At 57.2% G+C, this 21,436-nt stretch overlaps 6 protein-coding genes across 6 annotated transcripts in view; 4 read left to right on the top strand and 2 right to left on the bottom strand.

Annotated features, from left to right (window-relative positions):
• Nucleotides 1–295: 295 nt before the first annotated feature.
• On the bottom strand, nt 296–2,874 carry VDAG_08523 (uncharacterized protein; the record flags this gene model as incomplete). Its single annotated transcript, XM_009652832.1, has 2 exons — nt 296–2,074; nt 2,128–2,874. 2 exons carry the CDS (start codon nt 2,872–2,874, stop codon nt 296–298), a joined length of 2,526 nt encoding a protein of 841 aa, XP_009651127.1.
• A 2,802-nt stretch (nt 2,875–5,676) lies between these two features.
• VDAG_08522 (uncharacterized protein) lies at nt 5,677–7,519 on the top strand (the record flags this gene model as incomplete). The annotated part of the gene is made up of 3 exons (XM_009652831.1): nt 5,677–6,478; nt 6,531–6,612; nt 6,673–7,519. The coding sequence occupies 3 exons, from the start codon at nt 5,677–5,679 to the stop codon at nt 7,517–7,519; spliced, it is 1,731 nt and encodes a 576-aa protein (XP_009651126.1).
• Nucleotides 7,520–10,516: 2,997 nt separating this feature from the next.
• VDAG_08521 (fungal specific transcription factor domain-containing protein) lies at nt 10,517–13,636 on the top strand (the record flags this gene model as incomplete). The annotated part of the gene is made up of 5 exons (XM_009652830.1): nt 10,517–10,717; nt 10,783–10,925; nt 11,012–11,076; nt 11,134–12,703; nt 12,756–13,636. The coding sequence occupies 5 exons, from the start codon at nt 10,517–10,519 to the stop codon at nt 13,471–13,473; spliced, it is 2,697 nt and encodes an 898-aa protein (XP_009651125.1). The 3' UTR covers nt 13,474–13,636.
• A 496-nt stretch (nt 13,637–14,132) lies between these two features.
• On the top strand, nt 14,133–16,922 carry VDAG_08520 (paraplegin; the record flags this gene model as incomplete). The annotated part of the gene is made up of 2 exons (XM_009652829.1): nt 14,133–16,059; nt 16,129–16,922. The coding sequence occupies 2 exons, from the start codon at nt 14,133–14,135 to the stop codon at nt 16,920–16,922; spliced, it is 2,721 nt and encodes a 906-aa protein (XP_009651124.1).
• Nucleotides 16,923–18,441: 1,519 nt separating this feature from the next.
• On the top strand, nt 18,442–20,636 carry VDAG_08519 (anion transporter; the record flags this gene model as incomplete). Its single annotated transcript, XM_009652828.1, has 3 exons — nt 18,442–18,722; nt 19,075–19,628; nt 19,684–20,636. The coding sequence occupies 3 exons, from the start codon at nt 18,442–18,444 to the stop codon at nt 20,634–20,636; spliced, it is 1,788 nt and encodes a 595-aa protein (XP_009651123.1).
• Nucleotides 20,637–20,862: 226 nt separating this feature from the next.
• Nucleotides 20,863–21,436, bottom strand: part of VDAG_08518 (topoisomerase 1-associated factor 1) — a gene marked incomplete at both ends in the record, with an annotated part of 3,630 nt that continues 3,056 nt past the window's right edge. Inside the window, one exon of the mRNA XM_009652827.1 lies at nt 20,863–21,433. Coding sequence (XP_009651122.1) covers nt 20,863–21,433 — 571 coding nt within the window. The remainder of the gene's footprint in view (nt 21,434–21,436) is intronic.

The raw sequence follows: 21,436 nt of genomic DNA, 5'->3' as shown, positions 1-21,436 counted from the left end.
GTTTTGCGTCCCGGAATAATACAAGCGAAGATCAATGAATTTGTATGCCTATTGTCGTATTCGTGTGGCTGTCATGCATGCGATGGAGCTACAAGCGAGCAAACTTGGGCTGTCACTGAAGAACGATGGCCTTGGGTATCATTGTAGATGTTGTTATCCTAACGACTGGCTCGGCATACTGGGCCAGACAGGTAGATCCCCGAGTCCAGCTGAGGCGATCTCTCTGCCTTTGCCGTGTCCATGTTCCCACAAGGTACGTACGCGTCGATCTCGCTCCTCCGCCCGCTTGCAAGAATCAGTCAAGTCGCAAATCATCAGTGGTCTGCGCCAGCTCAAGAATGGCCCTGTTCGAAAGGCTCTCTTGAGCCCACTCCACCACCCTTTGTCCAACGTTGCCGACCAAGCCCTCGTAGTGAGTACCTGGGAAGAAAAGACCACAATGAGCCCCTACCTCATCCACGCCCTCCATGAAGATTGACACCCACGTGTCGTCCTTTCCCTCGCTGACTCGACGCGGTAGCACACAAAACTTGCGCTCTTTCGCCGGCTTTTTCGCCTCAATAGCGCGGGCCTCCCTCTCTGCTGTTGTTGTGCGGCCTCGTGATGGACTTTCCTCACGACCTCGGTCCGTGACATCGGTGTCTGCTTCGCACTGCTCATTGTATGGCTGTTGTTGTTGTTGTTGCTGCTGCTGTTCTTGCGGTTCGGGAGCAGGCATCGGACGCCCATCTCTTTCCGCCGCCTCACGCTCTCTGTCGGCTGCCTCTTTCGCCCGCTGCTCAGCCTCCTGTCGCCTCTGTTCGGCCTCTGCCTCACGCTGTGCCTGTTCCCTGGTGAAGGCCTTGGCTTGCGCTTTTCCAGCCTCCTTCACTGACTTCTGGGTGTCCTTCTCAGCCTTCTTCCGCCGCTTGTCGGCTAGTTTCTGGCGCTCCTTGATGGCCTTCTCGCGATTTTTCACGGCCTGCTCGTAAGTTTTCAGGTCGCGCTTGATTTCCTTCTCTGCCTGGCGTCGAGAATCCTTATCTGGGCAGGCATCTAAGTCTGGCGTCGCCGGTCTAGGAGGCAGATCAGGAATAGCTGGCAGGTCTGCTGTGCTGTCGTCGTGGAGCTGGCTCAAGCTGGAGTTGCCAGGAACAGCATGCTCGCTGTCGCCGACCTCAGATGATTCTGGAAACGGGTCAAGATGCTGCATTGAAGCCGCCGGTGGCAGGTTATCCTGTGTTCCAGCGCCTTCTGTAGGAGAGAGGAGCTTCTCCTCGACACCGCTGGGCTCGGCGAGCCGTATGCCAGGCGTGGCCACGTCGCCTACCGAGGCAGACATTGAAAGCGGTGCCAAGGACCCGCGATCTTCCATCGATCCAGCCTCCAGACGGTCAGTTGTCGTGTCGAGCTCTGGTGAACGGCTGCGCGATGGGCCGTGCGACCTCGTCTTATCCTTCTTGGGCCTGCCAGTGCTGATAGTGTAATAGTTCACAAAACGAACACGCGCAACGGGTTGATTTTGCGACGCAGCAGGTCCATGGCTCTGCTGACGGAGCGAGTGGAGTTCATCAACGTCTTCGAGGGCGCGGATCCTGCTGTAGCGTGAGTTGAGAGCGGGATAGTCTGCAAGGCAGCCGCCGTATTCAAGATGGGAGAGAACATGGTTTCTGGCTGCGCCGATTACGCCTTCGGACGAATGCTTCTTGACAAAATGTAGTAGTCGCTTCTTGAAGGGCTGTTCTCTGAAGGGAACGTCGTTAAAGTAGGACGGGTTGAAGAAGGGGTCATTCGAAGGCTGGGGTGAAATCGACGTTGCGGAGCTGTTGTCGATGGAAGAAAATTGGTTGATCGATGTCGTGGAATCATATTGAGAGGGTTCAGGACTTGTTGTACCGGAAAGTATGGGACTCAATGTTGTGGAAGGTCCCGCTCCCGGTTCGGGGGTTTCGGGGGGGCTGGGGTTGGACCGGAAAAGACTGCTGATGCCCGAAACGATGATACCTGGATGAAGCCCCAAGAAAGGGGAATCAAGAGAGATGGTACCTAGAAGACGATGTTTTAGAGGATGCGATGAGTAAGGGTCACGATTGGGCTGCGAGGAGGTTAGCGTTGAGACACTCTGTGTGGTAGTGGGTAATGGGATACCATCAGAGCAACATCGGCGGCCAGTAATCCTCCCATGGAATGACCGACGAGAACAATGTCGGTTGTAGGACTCTCGTGTGGTTGCAGCCATGAGCTAAAGTTATCTCTAGCAAGCGTAATAGCCTTGTATGTCTTATACCGGGGGTAGATCTTGGAGTGAATGACGTAGCTGTCACTCAGCTCATTCTTGAGGTAATTGTGTACATGAGCAGGGAATGACTGAAACGACTGGTCGTTGCCGTAAAAGCCATGGATGTAAACCACAAGCAGAGTCCGCCTCGTCTCAGTATCATGTCCACCAACGAAAGACGGTGTCAGTGATTGAGTAGATGTTTGTCGGGGATCGGGAGCGAGGAATCGGTTATCCCCTAGTCCATCAACAAAAGAATACGCGGGAGGAAGAGAGTGACCAGACTCCCGTGACGAAGACCGCGCCATGTGCGCGTCGGTTCCGGATATCAGGATCAGAGCCGGAAAATCGGGATGGTAGAAAGTCTCAGAGGACGGGCGCGTCGGCGGCTTAGCGGGCACCGTACGCTCTGGTAGTGGAGGTCGGGATCGGGGACGGTGTCGGTCTCTTGGTGGGAGACCTGTCACATCTGTGGGGATCTCTGTGACGTCAGCTTTTGACGGACTCTCCTGGACACACGGCACCATCACGTGATGGCGGGGTACGACACCTGCCTTCGACTTGCGGTCGACAGGGGCGTTGTTGCGTAGGGGCTCAGTAGCTTGACAAGGAATCATTTTCGAGATGTTTACCCTGGGCAGGCTGCAAGCTCACCTATGTATCGTTGTTGCCGGCGGATTGATTATATACCTGAAGCTTTCGCGGCCGGAAAGAGATGGCTTGCGTGGCCGGTGCGGTGCCGACCGGCGCGGCGTCGGACAGGATTCTCGGGTGTCGTATATCTCGTGTTATGAAGGGTTGCGTATGCCGAGATCAATGGTACGTAGCGATATGTAACGAAAGTTCGCGATGTATGAACCGTTGCAGAAGACAGCCGCAAATACCAAGGCTACGTGATCCTCCTGAGAAGGTTATAATTATTTCGGGAAAAGTCGACCCCAGGGCAGTATCTGCAGTCTAAGTAACTTGGGAGGTTGCATCCAAGTTTGCCTTCCCTGGCATTTGACGAATGACGGCACGGATGCAGGTAGTCACGCAGGTTTCCAAGCAGGAGCTTGAGAAGCCCTGCCTTTTGGCAAGAACCGCCGGCTGATCAGGATCAGTCGCAAGCACCCAAATGAAGCATGCTCTCAACGTGCAGGCCACGATATGGACAGCATGCAAGGGAGTGCTCAAGACATTGGCTTAGATGCTCGAGGAAGCGTTTTCAAGTAGTTACCATGTACTATGTACCTTAGGTACATGTGAGATAGCCACCAAATGTCCGTTCTCGCAGATCACAACTGTGGGTCAGTTGCGAGTCGCTTGGGGACCAACACCCAGTGAGAAATCTCCGTCAATCGCGCCGGCAGATAGATGGCACTTGCCCGTCCATCTTGGCAAGTACATCTACCTGTGGAGGTGTCGTTGCACTGCTTCGTCACGTCCACGACGCGACCGCTCCATTTCTTCCCCATGCTCGTCCATTGGATCGTGTTTCCTCACTACCTACCTAGGTGCCAACCTAAGGTACCTTATGCATGATGTACCATGGGCTGGGCGCACGCCGACACCCAAGCACCCACCACCTGAAGCAACCGGCCTCATGAACAGCGAGGCATCCTGGTGTCTGTGCATTTGAGGGCCGGTCACTTGGTGCTGCTACTCTCACACTACTTGTACACTGCACCCATGGACGGTGACGGGACCTGCTCTCCTCCCATGCTCGTCGGAATAAAGAAATCTTGAAGAAACAGAAAACGATTGTTTCACCTTCGATTAAATCTTCGATAATGTGAAATGCAGGCACCAGCTAATAAACGAAATGGACAGAAATAGCACCGTAACCTTGCACCAACCAACTGCAACAGCGGACAGCGGGCCATGGATCCATGGAGCCATGGAGCCATGGATGGAAGGCGGGCCGACGAATACGAGAGAGGCCGCCATGCTACAGTAAGGTAGCACGAGACGGAGGAAAAATGTCACGCAGGTTGTGTAAACGAGAAAACAAAAAAGGGTTATGGAAAGTCTCTGAAGCCCCCGCCCCGATCGATAAAGGAAATACAAGCCTTTCGCGGAACGGCAACGTCCAATTGTGCTCTGAGAGCATGGATTGGGGCAGAAGGCCCAGGTCGCCCGACGCGTCGCGTCTCGTGCGTGCATTGGCTGTTGAATTGACTGACGATGAGCATCGACAGACGGAGCTCTGTTGTCAACACCCAATGCTGGACCACCAAGGCAACGGACCAGGGTAGGATTGAGCATGGACCATGAGCTGGGAGAGGAAGATGTGTGCTCCCCCAAAGTCCCCTGCCGCTGTCCTGTGTCGTCTCGCAGGTCTGGCCCCCCTGCCCCATTGGCCGATATGACAAGAAGCGAAATGAACGAAATCTTGCCATGTGAGTGTGTGTTCTAGGGGGGGAAAGTGGCCCCCAAAGTGTCCCCCAACATCCCCTAACGCTTCGAATAAATCCCACTAAAAGGCCCCGAAACTCACCCTCTCCCCTTGCCTCGACTCACAAATCCCGCTGCACCCTGGTCCGACGCCCAGGTCCAGGTCCAGGTCCTGGTCCTGGTCCTCAAATGGTCAAATCTTCAAGGCCTCTTCTGCCCGTGTGGTGGATGTCTCATTTCGTTCTCGTGCCTGCATCCACTTTCATGTGCCCCCATCCCATATCCCGCCGCATCCCCGTCCTCTTGCCGCTACTGTCGCCGTCGCTGTTGGTGGTGTCGTCCTTTTTGCTCCATTCCTCTCTGCACCACCTCCCCAGGTACGGGGCGCTGTCTTTACACTCATTCGCCCACAGACACTCTTTCTTCTTCCCCCTTTCACAGTTCTTCAACACCCGACTGAGTCGAGTCTCCGGAGTCGACCTGGAAGCCGAATCGACTCGAGTCTGCCTGACAAGTCCATCTTTGAATGAGATTCGGCCGAACTAAAGGTCGCTACTAAACAGAAATCGCCACATCTTCAGACAGAAACAAAGGCCAACATACCACAAACCCGCCTTAGACAGGCACCACAGGCACGACCCGATCGTCGCATACCTACCTACCTTTCTCACAACGTGGACTGGAATCCTACGACAGCAAAGCAGACCAACCCAAAAATACCCTCCATCACCAGCACATTCTTTCGCTTTCACAACAACAAAGCCCCACGACAGGATGACAGCAGGCATGGACTTCGCCCCCCTCGCATCATCCCCATAGAGCCATAGCCGCAACTTCAGCCTCTTTCCGCCGTCCATTCCCAAGGCAGATAGCCTGCCGCCCCCCATCCGCCTAGCCGGACCATCAGTCCCTTCCGCAGCTCCCAAAATCCCACGCACGAGGTCGATCACTCGCTCTCACCTCACGACGACATCCACAACTGCATCCGCATTTGCATCCTTCATCCAACCAGCTGGCTCGGTGCCAGCCCTCCGCCACGCGCAATGACGAAGGCACGGCGTGGGCCTTCACTCGTTCAGGCCCGCAGCCCTCCCGGCAACAAGAATCACAATCACCTCCATTCCTTACAAAGACGTAACATCAACACCAACCCTCATATCAACAGCAACAACGACGGCTCTGAGCCGCACCGCCAGCATCACCAGTACCACAACCGTCAGGCCCCAGATGCCGCACCAACCCCCGCTACCGATTCAGCACTCGTCACTCACGTCGTCCAGACCGTCTCCGTCATTCAGATCGTCGACGGCAACGGCGATCCTGTCCGCGTCCAGACTCAGTTTGCCGAACCTGCAACTGTGGTGGTCGACCCGGTCGCCGGCGTGACCGTCGACTATTCTGTTTACCAGGCTGGTGGTGGTATCCCAACAGCGCAGCCCGAACCTCCTGCCACCCCGGCCCCAGGAGAGGTGCAGCCAGCGTCTGCTCCCAAGCCTGCTGCCGAGCCTGCGCCGATCCCTCAGACGGATTCTCTTCCTTACCCCGAGACGAGTCCCTACCCCGAGACGAGTCCCTATCCCGAGACGAGTCCCTATCCCGAGACGAGTCCCTATCCCGAGACGAACCCTCTGCCAGAGACCGCTCCGCTCGAACCCAGCTCTGTGCTGACCCCGGCGATCCCAAGCGATGAGACAGTACCGCCTACCTTTCCCCCGACGCCCATGTCGTCTGAAGTTCCTCTAGAAAGTCAGGACCAGCTCCCGACGTCCGCTCCTTTGACCATTCCTCCTGTAGCCTTCCCAACTCGGAGCGCTGGCTCCAATTCGACAATACCCGGCTCCAAATGTGAGCATCCTTGTGGCCGTGTCGCAGACTGTCTGATGCTAATCTATCGCAGCCATACAACAGTCCCGCTATGGCAACAACAATAGCTCTTCACTGCGCCTTCTCGCCGAAACCGGCTCCGCCTCCTCGTCGCCGTATTCATTCCTTTCAAGCTCTGACGTCAGCAGTTCGAGCTTATCCACCACGACGACCAGCTACTTCACCACGACATCTTCTCTTGCCAGCTCGACTGGTGCCTCGCTCTCGGGCTTTTCCTCTACCGCTTCAGGCGCCGCCGGCGCTGGAGCTGGGGGAGGAGGGGGCTCTACCCCTTCGGCCACGGCGACACCTGACCAGGACGCCGATGAGGCGCCCGTTGAGACTGGCATGGTCGTTGGTAGCGTGGTAGGCAGTATTGCCGGCGCCGCCCTCATTGTGTTCCTCGTTCTCTTCGCCCTGAAAATGCGCAAGCGTCAACAGGGCCGCGTCATGTTAGGTGATGGGAGCAGCACCAACACCCGTGGCATGCTGATGGGTCCTAACGGTCCGTCCGGGGGCAACAACGGGGCCAGCGCTATGGTTCAGAGATCCCTGGGCCTCGGCTCCGCGACCCTTGCAGGGCTCGGCGCGAAGCGTGCCTCTCGCCAGGCTGCCGAGCAGCCCGAGGAAGCCGGCGAACGTAGTTTCTACCGGGTCTCCGGCAGAAAGCTTCCGCCCGTCCTCCAAGCTGGCGGCGATGGATACACCGACCCTCGCATGAGTGTCGTCAGCAACGACGAGTCCGTCTACTACCGTCAATCGACCACCTTCTTCGACGACCCAGCCTCCGGGTCTACAGCACCCCGACTGGCGCTGGGCTCGCCCATGCGACCTGTCAGCGGCGTGCCCATCATGCGGTCCGGCCCGGCACGCACGCCCGTTCAGGAGTCGAACCCCTTTGCCGACCCCGCGCCGCCGTCTCGCCTGATGGTTCCGCCCTTGCGGGATGCCGTCGGCCGGTCTTTGACCTCACAGGACGGCTCCAGAGGTTCAGTCTCACGGTTCACGGAAGAGATTCGATGAGGCCTCCTCGTCATCTCGTCGTCCGTTCATTCGAGTATCTTTCTGCGTCTGCTCACGTTCCGATACCAAAGAAATCTCTTCATGATTTAATACTTATTTACAACATTCAGTCGAGGTGCTGCTCATATACACGCAGCACCCTGCACTGTCTTCACGAGTGCATATGGGGAGGCGTTTTTTCCTTGCTAGTTTTCACTCTGTCACGACCGATTGGATTTGTGATTCAAAAGCGCATCGTACAGAGAGAAGAGGATGTTGTTTCGCATTCATGTCTATACTTGAGAACCGGGGGGTGGAAGTTAAGGCGGATTTTGGAAAGTCGGATACCCTGCTGTTTTGCTCTATGCGACCTTCCACACAAGCAAAGAGATTATTTGTCTTCAGGGACATGCGCAATGCTTTGTGGACTCCATGCCTATCATGTGATGGTGATGATGACTTTTTTTCAGTCGCGTACTGTTGCAGGCCGGTATGATCACCCGTCATGACCACAAATCTCCTGAGCAGACATTGCCTTGCTGCCGCAGAGCTTACCTAACGTTAACAACCTGTCGACGCCACGGACATCGAACCCTCGCGGCTCGCTTTCAAATCATCGATGTGAAGCCGACGAGCCGACGTCTCGCTCGAAAACACGCCATGTTGGCTGCCTCCGGCGCCGGCAAGCTCGGGAATAGCTTCTTAAAGACTCGAGTTTGAAGCGGTCCTTGCGACGCTGCCATGCGTATGCCTACGGCAGGAGAGGGGACTGTTCGAGTGTGACGACAGCCTCCAGTCGAGACAGTTGTGAAACGCCAAAGACGCACAACCTGAGGGATGCTGGCGCTTGGGCCCACTGGTCTACCAGACGCGTGGGTCGTGTGCTTTGCTCCAGTATGCGTGCGCTGGCTGACGGTCTAAGCACAGCCCCGCGGGCCCGCTACAGCCCGTTCCCGAGTTGAAGGTTTTCGTCCCAAGATCGGCCGCTGAACTTGTGAAACGACCTTCTCTTCGTGGCCAGCACATGGAGCCCCGAGCTCCAGCTCAGGGTTCTTCCGAAAATACTTGCCTCAAGTACGCCACATGGATAGGACAGTTGAGTGAAAGCGTTGCCGGGATTCCGAATTGACCGCACGATGGTGTTAAAGTTCAATATCCAGGGCCAATAGAGGCTCCGAGGTCATCAGAGCACTAGAGAATGACGAAGACCTCGAGAGCGCGTGGTTTTCGTTTCAATGACCATGCTTCTCAGGGAAGTCTGTACAGGTCCGTGAGCAAGCTCCATCTGGCGGGTCCCGTCCAGTCCATGCTCGGACTGACTGACAATGAGAACCGCGATTGATTTGCGCATCCGGGGGCTCTTTCACGGGGTCAAGACACTCCAGCACGAACCCCTCAGGGTCGAGGTGAGTTGAACACGAATCTCGAGAATGATATGGATGCAATGCCTGGTGTCAAGAAAATCATGCCATGTCGCGACAGGCCGTGCCATTCTGAACGAGCAGGTTCCGAACCCGAGAGCGCTTCCGCTCAATTGGGAAGCGATGCCCAGCGTTCTCGAAGAACAGGAAAACGGAGAAAGTAATGGCAGAAAAAGAGGGTCTTGGCTGTGTCTTGAACAGATGCAGGGGTAACTTTAGGCGCGCAACTTGCCCACCGTGGATCGAGTCGAACATTCCAAATCATCTGCGCCCATCTGTTGATGTAGCGGTAGTGAGTGAGGCAACGTGAAAGTCATTGGTCGGCCAGCTGGTCAGGGACTCGAACTTAATAGATGAGGCAACACAAAAACCATAGAACGTCGCTTGATGTCTTGAGATGGGTGGTGTTGGCGAAAGAAAAAGCAGCTGCGTGCTGTGTCTGGCCCGAGTCTAGGCGACGGGATGATTCACAAGGAGGGGCTGAGTTGAGTACCGTCGAGGGCAATCTGACAGGGGAAGGGGCCATTGAGAGAGGAGGGGGAAGCAGAAGGGGGTAAAGGGCTGGGGGGCTTACCAATCGTCGGGTAACAGCTGGGCCCCGCGACTGTAGATCTGAGATGTTGTGAAAGATCGTGCTTTGGTCTGAAGCAGGCTTCGGTGAAGCAAGCGGCAAGAGCTAACCAAGCGTGCTGTAGAGAGGCCACCACACCTGCCGTCCCCCCGTGGAAGTTACCATGTACAGCGAGGCGAGGCGGCTGTTCATGTCGGGGTTCGTGGGCAGGTGAAGCCCGAAAGCCCACAAGCCCGGCAAATGGGGCGGGACTGCACGCAGATCGACCCCAGTCGCAGCGTGGGTCAGGCAGGCATGAGCACCTACATGGTGCAGGCGCAATTGCAAGTGGGGTGGGGATCAAGGCCACCCACATCACCCACTGGTGAGGTGCTCCTGCTGCACACAGCAGGACCACCCCCTTGGCCTCGGCCCCCCCTCCCCTAGCCCCTTCTACCCCCCCGATGAGGCGAGCGTACATGTAGCTAGGTAGCCCAGCCATGGGCACGTCCAAATGTGAGGCACACCACACGATTCCCGTTCCCGCCAGGCGTCATCCCATCCCGGACTTCCCGTCACGTCCTCTCCCGATCCTGAATCTTCCCTCCTAGTAATCTTGCTTCTGTTCGACATACCGCCTGCCTCACCCTCGTTCACGCCTGCATCTGTCTGTCGCTTCCACGCGATCCGTATATCCACGAGCTATAAACCTCCACACATTACGACAAGCACCCATCTCACCCAGCGTACCTACTCGATCTGACCTGTGCACGCATCTTCTGCCCAGGAGCGTGGCCCGATCGATCGTCCACTTCGCCAAAGCTCATCCGTCGCCTCAGCACTTTTGACTCTTCCAGATCGTCCCCTTCACATCAACGCCCTGTAATCAATGCGCCCACAATCAAGACATTGAAGACGTCTCCTTCACCGTCGCACTCTCCACGATTTTCTCTACTTCGATTGCCTGCGATCGCCCCAACCGTCTGATCTCAATTCGCTCCCAGAATACAATTCCCACCGCCCGGTCACTCCATCGAATCGCACGCCATGGATCGCATGGGCTTTCAGATGCCTCACATGGGGCATCCGCCACCCATGATGAACCCCCCACCTCAAATATTCGGTGGTTACACACCCGACGGCATTCCGATTCAACACCTACCACCGGACCTTGCAGCTCAGATGTTCCCCGACCATTCAACTCTGCTCGATGACGCGAATGAAGCGAAAAGGAGAAGGATCGCAAGAGTAAGTGGCTCAAACAGTGAAAGCTCTAACGGGCCATATTGTTGTCCGAACCTCAACGCTGACAGACTTGCGGCGCAAAGGCTTGTGACATGTGCAGGAAAAAGAAGATCAAGTGCGATGGCAAAATGCCTGCGTGCAGCCACTGCATCAACTACAAGACGGAGTGTATTTTCACACAGGTCGAGAAAAAGCGTACCCCTCCCAAAGGGTAGGTTGTGCTCCACGACGGAAAGCTTATCTTGCGTTGGCCCCTCCCTCTTATTAGATACGCGAACTGATCACAGCGTTGCACAGCGCAAAGTACATTGAGGGTCTCGAGAATCGACTGGGTCGTATGGAAAACTTGCTGAGGCTATCAGGTTAGTGAAACGGGCCTGCTTCGGACGAAGTCAAGCATTTTGCTGACATGGGCATAGGTCTGCTCGATGAAGATGAGAACGGCGAGATGGACCTCGGCACCCTGGAGAAAAAGCTGGCTGAGAAGCACCAGCAGTCTAGGCAGGCCTCACAGGCCGCCTCAAACCCCTCATCGCCCTCTTTAGCCGCGTCTGCCACTCTTCGAGAAAGCACATCCACCCCGCAAAGCTCCCTTACCTCCCCCGAGCCCTCAAAAGAATCCGAGAGGCGCAAGTCTACCGTTTCTGAGGCCCCCGAAAAAGAGACGGGCGAGGGAGAAGGGGAGGTGGAGGAGCTATCTGAGATGATGTGCTCGCTCGTGACCAACCAGTCTGGCGAGACCCGATACATCGGCTCCTCCTCAGGATTCTCTATCTTCTCGCCCAAAGGTATTCAATGGGTGAATGAAAAGACTGGCGACAACTCTTTCCAGCAGATGATCTCGGAGGTCTCGATTGACGACCACAAGTGGACCAACTGGAAGCCAGAAATCTTCAGCGACCTCTTCCGCCGCCCGATTTTCCGACCTTTACCACCCAAGGCTGAGGCTCTGTCGTTACTGAAGGACTTCTTCGAGAACTTCAACTGCATGTTTCCACTCTTCCACCAGCCGACCTTTATGCACCTGGTCGAGCGTCAATACTCCAATGACCCTTACGAGGGATCGGGATGGTGGGCCAGTCTCAACTGTGCTTTGGCCTTTGCCCATCGATTGCGGGTTATGAGCAATCTCGTGCCCCAAGAAGAAGATGACAAGGCGTGGGCATACCTGAAGAACGCCATGGCTATCTTCCCCGAGTTGACGATGCGTAACACCGACCTACTGACAGTCCAGGCCTTGTTGGCAATGGCGCTTTTCCTGCAAGGCACACCGAACCCGCAACCGACCTTCATCCTCGTAGCCACTGCGATCCGACTTTCCCACTGCATCGGTCTGCACAAGCGTGGCACAGGTTTTGACCTCAATCCCATCGAGATTGAGCAACGCAAGCGCGTATTCTGGATCGCGTACATGCTCGACAAGGACTTGTGTCTTCGCGCCGGCCGTCCGCCTGCTCAAGACGATGGTGATATGAACGTTGAGCTACCGGATGCCGACCCTTCGGATAACATCGGCAACATCCCCCTAGCCGACGGCAAAGGGAAAATGAACCTTTTCAGGGTGATGTGTGAATTTGCAATCATCGAGGGCAAGGTGTACAACCGACTTTACGCCACACAAGCGGCAAAGCAATCCCCTGGTGAACTCCTCAACACTATTGGAGAACTCGACAAGGAGCTCGAGGACTGGAAAGACAGGATCCCAATTGATTTCCGTCCAGAGCACGAGATCAAGGCCTCACACACGCCACTGATCCTGCATGTTATTATGCTTCATCTCACTTACTACAACTGCTTGACGACGATTCACCGCATGTCAGTCCACCATGGGTACTGGACAAGTCGACTTTCAAACTACGCGATTCAAGGACTGAACACGAAGCCGTTGAACCCTCGCGTCTTTGCCTCGGCCGCCCTTTGCACGGCTGCAGCGAGAGCGTCCGTCTCTTTGCTCAAATACGTCCCGCAAGGAGATTTCTCTGTTGTCTGGTAAGTTGTTGCGTTTCATGCGTGCGGGCAACTTTGATCTAACGGTGTTCAGGCTCATTCTTTATTTCCCCGTGTCTGCACTGATGACGCTGTTCGGTAATATTTTGCAGAATCCTCTCGACCATCGTGCAAAATCAGACACGAAACTGATGAATCTCGTTGTCAACTTCTTATCCATGCTGGGACAGGAGGCCGAAACCGGCGGCGTGCATCGTATGCTAGGTGTTTGTGCCGAGTTTGAGCGCATCGCCAAGCTGGTGGTGGAAAAGGCCGAAAAGGAGCAGTCTTCGCGAAGGAAGAGGAAGCCCCAGGACAACTCTAAATCTTCTCTTGATACGTCATTGATGCAGACGCCGAGGCCTCTATCAGCGACGACGCCAACAGGCAACGGACTCAACGGAGTCAACGACGGACATCTCTCGCCCAAGTTCAACGGGGAGGCCAATCTTCGTCAAAGAAATAGCGCCAGTTTCAGCCCAATAGCGGCTCAATTAGCGGAGCCTTCGCCCGCGCCGCCATCTGCTGGCTGGCCTCAAGACTTTTCTATGTCGGACCAACAAGACTTTTCTTCGTTTGGCGACATGACCGGCTTTGGGCCTAACGGCGGGATTCGTTCACCTCAAAATATGATAGGTGTGACGTACCAGCAACCGCTTCTGCCGCAGGATCTGTTCTCACTCCCAATGACGTTGGATTGGGATTGGGCAGAGATGAGTGGAGGCGCGTACCCGACTGTTGAAAATGGTACAGTAGGAAATGTTTCACGATAGGGGGGAGATGAAGGCGAACGGTAGGAAGGGTAATAGTCGATTTAGCGGGCAATCTGGGTGGTTTGCATTGCACGGGGTTTGTTTACGTTTCGCGCACGATAGACGCGGTGTTAGGTACACAAAGCCAAGGTGCATCTTATCTCTATTTGTTCCCACTCCGGCTTGAAGACTCGCTCTACTAAGACCCAGCCTGTCCCTGTTTTGTGCCTTAAACAATCACACATGCCAGGCCTGGCCATGTACGCGTCGTTTGGCTGCCTGTCAGAGTGGCATGAGAGAGCCGTAGATCGCAAGCTCACGCTGTCACGTGACGAACTCCGCTTAACCCCGAGGCCCGGGACAGCCCCGGATGAACTGATCATCAACCGCAAGAGATTTGCTGGAGCCGTCATACTTGTTCAGTACCTGGGAAAGCTACCTAACCAACCCCAGAGACTCCAACCCCAAGCACCAACGTCACAAGACCCTCAACCAGACCGAGGCTCTGCGGTCGGCGGTGAGGCTACCGATTAATACATTGCACAACTATTTCGACCCATTGAGAGTGCCTCCATGAACTAGCTCTCAGCTGCAGACGCCCAGCATCATCCCCTTACCACCTCTCTGACTCCGGTCATTCCGCCCTCCACACGCCACCATCATCACCACAACCTCCGACCATGGCCGGACTCCTCCGTCAATCCACGCAGCTGGCGCGGGTCGCAAGACAAACGCAGCGGGCGACATTATGCAGAGCACTGCTGCGCCCATCACGAGTGGCGCGTCAGCTGCCACTGGCGATCCGAACCACCTCCCTACCACACTCCCCTGCCAGGCTATACTCGACGCAGGGTCCGCAACCCCCCAAAGACGAGAGCAAGGACCCGATCAAGCCGAACGAAGATGAGCTGAAGGCCAAGGACGACGCCGCGGCTCAACTGGAGAAGGAGCGCAAGGACTGGCCCCTGCCCGAGGGATGGACATACCTGACCGAGGACGAGATGACGGTGCTTGCCGAATTCGGCAAGAACGAGAGGTTGCCGCAGTGGATGCGCGACGATTTCGCACACAACCTTGAGAGCATGCGGGTCACGGGCGCGCCCAAGGAGCTCGGCGAGATGCTGGCGGACCGGAAACCCGGCGACATGACCATTGTCGAGATTGGCAAGTTTCTTCGCGTCATGAGCAAGATGGCCAACCGGCTGGCAGAGTACGAGACGGCCAAGGAGCTGCGCGAGCATGGCCACGAGGATGCGGCGAAGCAGGCGGGCCGCAAAGAGAGCTCGCAGGACGGCGAGCAGGACAAGAAATCGGAGCAGGGACAGAAGAAGAAGAAGGACGGCAAGACGGGTGATGGCAGTGGTGGCAAGGATGGCGCAGACGCCGGCAGCCCGTTTGCGAAGAAGTGGTTCTTCGGCCGCTTCAGCACGGGCGACCTCATCATGGCTGGTATCGTCTGGGCTGTCGTCCTGCCCTTCTTCGAGTCGAGCTTCTTCGGCCAGCAGAAGGAGATCACCTGGCAGGAGGTGCACAAGAACTTCCTCGCCAAGGGCCTTATCAAGAAGCTCACGGTTCTGTCCAGCGGCAAGGTGCGCGTCGAGCTGAACCAGGAGGGTGCGCAGAACGCGTATGACGGCTTCGACCAGAACACCCAGTACTACTTCTCCATCGGCTCAGTACAGACGTTTGAGCAGCAGCTGGAGCAGGCGCAGAAGGAGCTCGGCATCCCGTCGGCTGAACGCATTCCCGTCAACTACGCCAGCGAGGGTGGTCTTTGGCAGGTCGCCATGGCCTTTGGCCCGACCATTTTGCTCGTTGGTCTTCTCATGTACACCACGAGGAGCCTCGGCGGTCGCGGTGGCGGTCAGATGTTCGGCGGCTTCAGCAAGAGCAAGGCCAAGATGTTCAACCACGAGACGGCGGTCAAGGTCAAGTTCAGCGATGTGGCGGGCATGGACGAGGCCAAGGCTGAGATTATGGAGTTTGTCAGCTTCCTGAAGGCGCCTGAGCGGTTCGAGCGCCTGGGTGCCAAGATTCCCCGTGGTGCCATTCTGTCTGGACCCCCCGGTACGGGTAAGACGCTGCTCGCCAAGGCAACGGCAGGCGAGTCTGGTGTTCCTTTCTTCAGCGTCAGCGGTTCCGAGTTTGTGGAGATGTTTGTCGGCGTCGGTTCCTCGCGAGTGCGTGACCTCTTTGCATCGGCCCGCAAGAACGCGCCCTGCATCATCTTCATTGACGAGATTGACGCCATTGGTCGTTCTCGACAGGACGGCAACCGGATGGGCGGCAACGACGAGCGCGAGTCGACACTGAACCAGATCCTGACGGAGATGGACGGTTTCAACACTTCTGAGCAGATTGTTGTGCTTGCCGGCACGAACCGAGCTGATGTTCTCGACTCTGCTCTTACACGACCTGGCCGTTTCGATCGGCACATTTACATTGACAGGCCGACGATGAAGGGACGACAGGACATCTTCAAGGTGCATCTTAAGAAGATTGTGACCAACGAGGACCTGGAGCATCTCATTGGCCGGCTGTCGACACTGACACCGGGATTCTCTGGTGCGGACATTGCCAACGTCGTCAACGAGTCTGCACTAGCTGGTACGTTCACCTCACCCTTGCACCCGTTGTGGAAACTAGAACTAACTCGCTTATTCTCCTTCTTTGCAGCCGCCCGTGTCAATGCGCAGTCGGTTGAGCTCATTCACTTTGAGCAGGCAATCGAGCGTGTCATTGGCGGTCTCGAGCGCAAGTCGCTGGTGCTCAAGCCCGAGGAGAAGCGAACGGTGGCGTACCACGAGGCGGGCCACGCCATCTGCGGCTGGTTCTTTGAGCACGCAGACCCGCTGCTCAAGGTGTCCATCATCCCGCGCGGCAAGGGTGCGCTGGGATACGCGCAGTACCTGCCGGCGGGCGATGCGTACCTCATGACGGTGCAGCAGCTGATGGACCGCATGGCCATGACGCTGGGCGGGCGCGTGTCGGAGGAGCTGCACTTCCCGACGGTGACGACGGGCGCGAGCGACGACTTCCGCAAGGTGTCGCAGATGGCGCGCAAGATGGTGACCGAGTGGGGCATGTCGGACAAGGTCGGCCCGCTGCACTTCAGCGAGGACCCGAACCAGCTGCAGAAGCCGTTCTCGGAGCTGACGGCGCAGGCGATCGATGCCGAGGTGCGCAGCATTGTCGACAAGGCGTACGCGCAGTGCCGGGACCTGCTGTCGTCGAGACGCACCGAGATTGGCCTCGTGGCCGAGGAGCTGCTGAAGAAGGAGATGCTGACGCGCGACGACATGGTGCGCCTGCTGGGCAAGAGGCCGTTTGAGGACCACCAGGACTTTGAGAAGTACTTTGGTGGCGGCAGCAAGAGCGCGCCGCCGCCGCCACCCGCGGAGGAGGCGGGCAGCCCGCCGCCTGAGCAGCCGTCGCCGGCGTTCCGCAAGGTGGACGAGGCGGAGAGGTAGGCCACGGTACGGTGCCTGCAGGAGACTATGCCTGCCTACGGTACACGTGATACACGGAGAAATAGAGGCCCTGACCGGCCTCCAGCGGACAGGACGAGGAGGCCGGGGCGGGGTTGTTTTGACACTCTACTTTTGTTTTCGAGGAAATCTACACTTGGTCGCTGGGCTGTACTCTAGGAGCCGGAGGGGCGCAGCGCGGAAGGCCGCAAAACGGGCGGTTTTTGATAGACACAAAATGTACCATATGTGTAAATACACCACTACTGTTCACTGGCCCATGCTCCCCAGGCCGTCGAAGCTCGATGACTGGAAGACGACAGGAGGGCTCGGTCACCGAATCCTCCAGTCATTCCACTTGACTTGAGACGCCGTGTCGGGAACGTGGGTGGGTGGAATGACGTTCAAGCGATCGACATGTACACGAGGGCGGGACATGGGCAAGCGGCAGAGTTTATCGCCGAAATAACCTGCCCAGGCAGAAAAAAAAAGAAGATGGCAGGGGGGGGGACCCATAGAAATGATTCAATGGGTATTCCCAAAGAGCAAAGGTGAAATGCGCCGTGTACAGGCTCGGCTTCTGCTTGGAAAAGACTGGAACTGGCGGCTGCAAAGTGAAAGTTGAGCTGGCGGCGGTGAGCAGCAAGGGTGGTGTGGTCAGGGGAGGCAGTCATGGTGAAAGAATACCTTGGGCTTGTGAGGTCTGAATTGGAATGTCGGGCGCTCGAGGGTCCCCAGGGCCGAGAACGTGGCGCCCGTGTCGTCGGTTGAACGTTTGGGTCTTGGGTCTTGGGTCTTGGGTCTTGGGTCTTGGGGGGCTTCCTCTTCCAGCTTTGTTCCACAGACCACTGAGACCAGAGAGAGAAGATGCCGGTGGCAGCGATCAGCAGCAGTCTGCCGGCTAGCGCTCGAATGGCGTCTGATGGTAGCCTCTCTCTCTCTCTCCACATGTCGCCTCCCCCCCAAAACGATGACGGCCCCCTGGTCGACCATTACTCGATGTGCTTCCCTCGTTACCAGGGCCTCATTACCAGGGCTGGTAAGGTCCCGTCATGGCCTTCTCCGGAGGCGCGACCGGGCGTATATATGAGCTTGTTCCGTAGCCGTAGCTTCTCCCGGCTGGATGACTGGACTGCAAAGTGGTTTGTGCAGTAATCGAAGCCATCGACAATCTCAAGGTAATGGACCTTACTTGAAGTACCTACCTTGGGTTTGGTTGCCGGTCCTCTGTTGGCAGCCTCGCTTGTTTCTCTCAGGCCTTCGCAGCACTGCAGCCTCTGTACAGATTCACTGTTTCCTCATTCCTCCTGCTCCTGCTCCCGGGTGTCGACCCACTTGCCTGCTACCTTGCTACCTACCTACCTACCGAGGAAGTAACCAGGTACCTTGGGTAACACCCTACTCAAGGCCCTGCCGCCATCGTCACCACCCATTCTTTCCGCTTCCTCTACCCAAGCATCCCACACCAAGCCGCTGCTTCAAACCTCCGCTGCAAGCCTCTGCTTGGTCCACAACCGTGGCCATGGCCTCTGCCAGCACGGACGACACCAAGATGGATGCCGCTGACCCGGTTCCTGACGTTCCTCGCTCTGTCGATACTGGGCCTCGTTCCGCCGAGACTGAGGTCGAGACCCCCGCCACAACATCACCTGCCAACAATGGCTCTGGCAAGTGGTGGCACGTCCGTCTCTTCCGTGGCATGATCAACGATGTCCGTCGTCGAGCCCCCTACTACGGCACTGACTGGAAAGACGCCTGGGATTACCGTGTTGTGCCTGCGACGGTGTACATGTACTTTGCCAAGTAGGTCAAAAAGATGCTACATGCACCGTCTGCCAACAAGAACCTTCCGATTGACAGTTGCGCAGCATCTTGCCGGCCCTCGCCTTCTCCCTCGACATGTTCACCAGCACCGGCTCCAGTTACGGCGTCAACGAGGTCCTGTTGGCCTCCGTCCTCGGCTCTGTCCTGTTCTCTCTGTTCGCGTGCCAGCCCCTCGTCATTGTCGGTGTGACGGGGCCCATCACCGTGTTCAACTAGTACGTCTCCCTTCTACAGACCATCGTCTCCCTTCTACAGACCATCGTCTCCCTTCTACAGACCATCGTCTCTCTTCCACAAATCATGTGATCTGGGCCAATCCTGACCTCGGCAGCACCGTCTACGACATCATGGAGCCCACTGGTGTCAACTACCTCGCCTTCATGTGTTGGATCGGTATCTGGTCGCTCATCCTCCACTGGATTCTTGCCATCACCAACTCGTGCAACTGGCTGCGATGGGTGACCCGCTTCCCCTGTGACATCTTTGGCTTCTACGTTGCCTTCATCTATCTGCAGAAGGGCATCCAGGTGCTCGAGCGACTCCCCGACGGCCCTGGCTTCTACCTGTCCATCGTTGCCGCCCTGCTCGTCTTCATGGTCGCCTACATCTGCGGCGAGCTCGGTACGAGCGCTCTCTTCCACCACCACATCCGCGTCTTCCTCAAGGACTACGGCACACCCTTGACCCTCATCTTCTTCACCGGTTTCGTCTACATCGGACGCATGTCTGATGTCCACCTGGAGAGGCTACCCACCAGCGTCGCCTTCATGCCGACGGCCGACCGCGACTGGCTCGTCGATTTCTGGAACATCAGCGTCGGCGACATCTTCCTGGCGCTGCCCTTTGCCGTTCTTCTGACCATCCTCTTCTGGTTCGACCACAATGGTATGGTTCTTTCTTCCCTGTTTCCATGTCGTAAAATCCTAACCCACTGCAATAGTCTCCTCGCTCATCGCACAAGGCACCGAGTTTCCTCTTCGAAAGCCTCCTGGCTTTCACTGGGACTTCTTCCTGCTTGGCCTCGCCGTTGGTGTCGCCGGTATCCTCGGCCTGCCCTTCCCCAACGGCCTCATCCCGCAAGCCCCCTTCCACACCGAGGCTCTCACCGTCAAGAAGGCTCGCCCCGAAACAGACGAGAAAGGCAACCTTACGGGCTCCCACGTCGTCGAGCCGAGCCACGTCGTTGAGCAGCGCTTCTCAAACCTCGCGCAAGGCCTCCTCACGCTCGGCACCATGACCGGCCCATTGCTCGTCGTCCTCCACCTCATCCCACATGGCGTTCTTGCCGGCCTGTTCTTCGTCATGGGCGTCCAAGCCCTCGAAGCCAACGGCATCACAGCCAAACTCCTCTTTCTCGCTCGCGACCGAGCTCTCACGCCGCCGGCGCACCCACTGCGTCAGGTTCGCCGTCGCGTCATCTGGATCTTTGTCGGCATTGAGCTGCTTGGCTTCGCCGTCACGTTCGCCATCACGCAGACAGTCGCAGCCGTCGGCTTCCCCGTCTTCATCATGCTGCTCATTCCGGTGAGGGCCCTGCTGCTGCCCAAGTGGTTCACGGTCCGGGAGCTCGCGGCCCTCGACGAGCCGACTGCCTCGCCGTTCATCATGGAGAACGTAGGAGGCGCATACGGCGGACCAGCCGCTGAGACCGACGACATGGAGAGGGCCGTGAGCGCCACGGCGGCGAGGAGGCCGAGCAGGAGATACAGCGAGCAAGAACTGCGACAGCGGGACGGAGTGTTTGCTTCTCCTGGGGCTCCAAGACGCAGCGAGGAGGACGTCGCAGAACGGGGCATGTTGACGAGCACGGCAACCAGGAGGAGCAGTCGCGGTGCGGCAAGCTCGAGGGCGGCGCTGAGCCGCGTCGGCTCGGGGGGTTCGAAGCACGATTGAGCGGCTGACCATGCACGTGAGCATTTTCTTTTCCTTTGCAAAGCATTTCATGCGAGATACCACGATACACAGGTATATAGACACACGGGGAGAGAGGGGGGGAGAGAGATATAATATTTGTAATAAATGTCGGAGAGTCTTGATTAAACACATGTCTAAATCATGTCATGACCTTTGTGTGATTTGAAACTGATGAACGCCAGATCGCTAATGCCAGGTCCCCCCCCTATTCTTCATCGCTGCTTTCCATGACAAACCCGCCCTTGATCCTTTTCCGCGGCCTCGCGCTCGGCACTGGCAGGTCATCTTCATCCTCGTCGTCCATTTCGACGTCACCGTCAGCATCCACGACCCCAGACCCTTTCCGCTTCCTGCCCTCTTGGCTCGACGACGCAGACGCCTCTTCGCCATTGCCGTCTTCATTCTCCTCATCCGTCCCCGCCCCGTGGATATCGGCAAGCAGAACATCGTCATCATCGTCATCACCCACCGCTATCGACTGCGGCTCCTTCCTCGCCGCCGGCACAGCGACCTCGGACACGTCCACCCCGGCGGCGGCGGCCCTGGCCATCCTCGTGCGCTGCGCCTCCTCGCGCGCAAAAAACGCCGCGTCGCGCTCGTCGTCCGTCTCGTCGTCGCTCGCCGCGACGTAGAGCTGCGACTTGATCTTCTCCAGCTTGGCCCTCTCCCTCTCGCGGCGGGCGCGCGCCCGGGCCCGCGCCGCGTCGTCGTCGTCGTCGTCGTCGGAGCCCGAGGCGGCGGGGTCCCGGGCGGCGGCGCTTGCGCACACGCTTCTTCTT

Source organism: Verticillium dahliae, genomic scaffold (genome assembly GCF_000150675.1).
Source record: "Verticillium dahliae VdLs.17 supercont1.21 genomic scaffold, whole genome shotgun sequence".
Taxonomy (NCBI): domain Eukaryota; kingdom Fungi; phylum Ascomycota; class Sordariomycetes; order Glomerellales; family Plectosphaerellaceae; genus Verticillium; species Verticillium dahliae.
The sequence above is the reverse complement of the archived record's forward strand: the minus strand, read 5'-3'. Positions and strand labels throughout refer to the sequence as shown.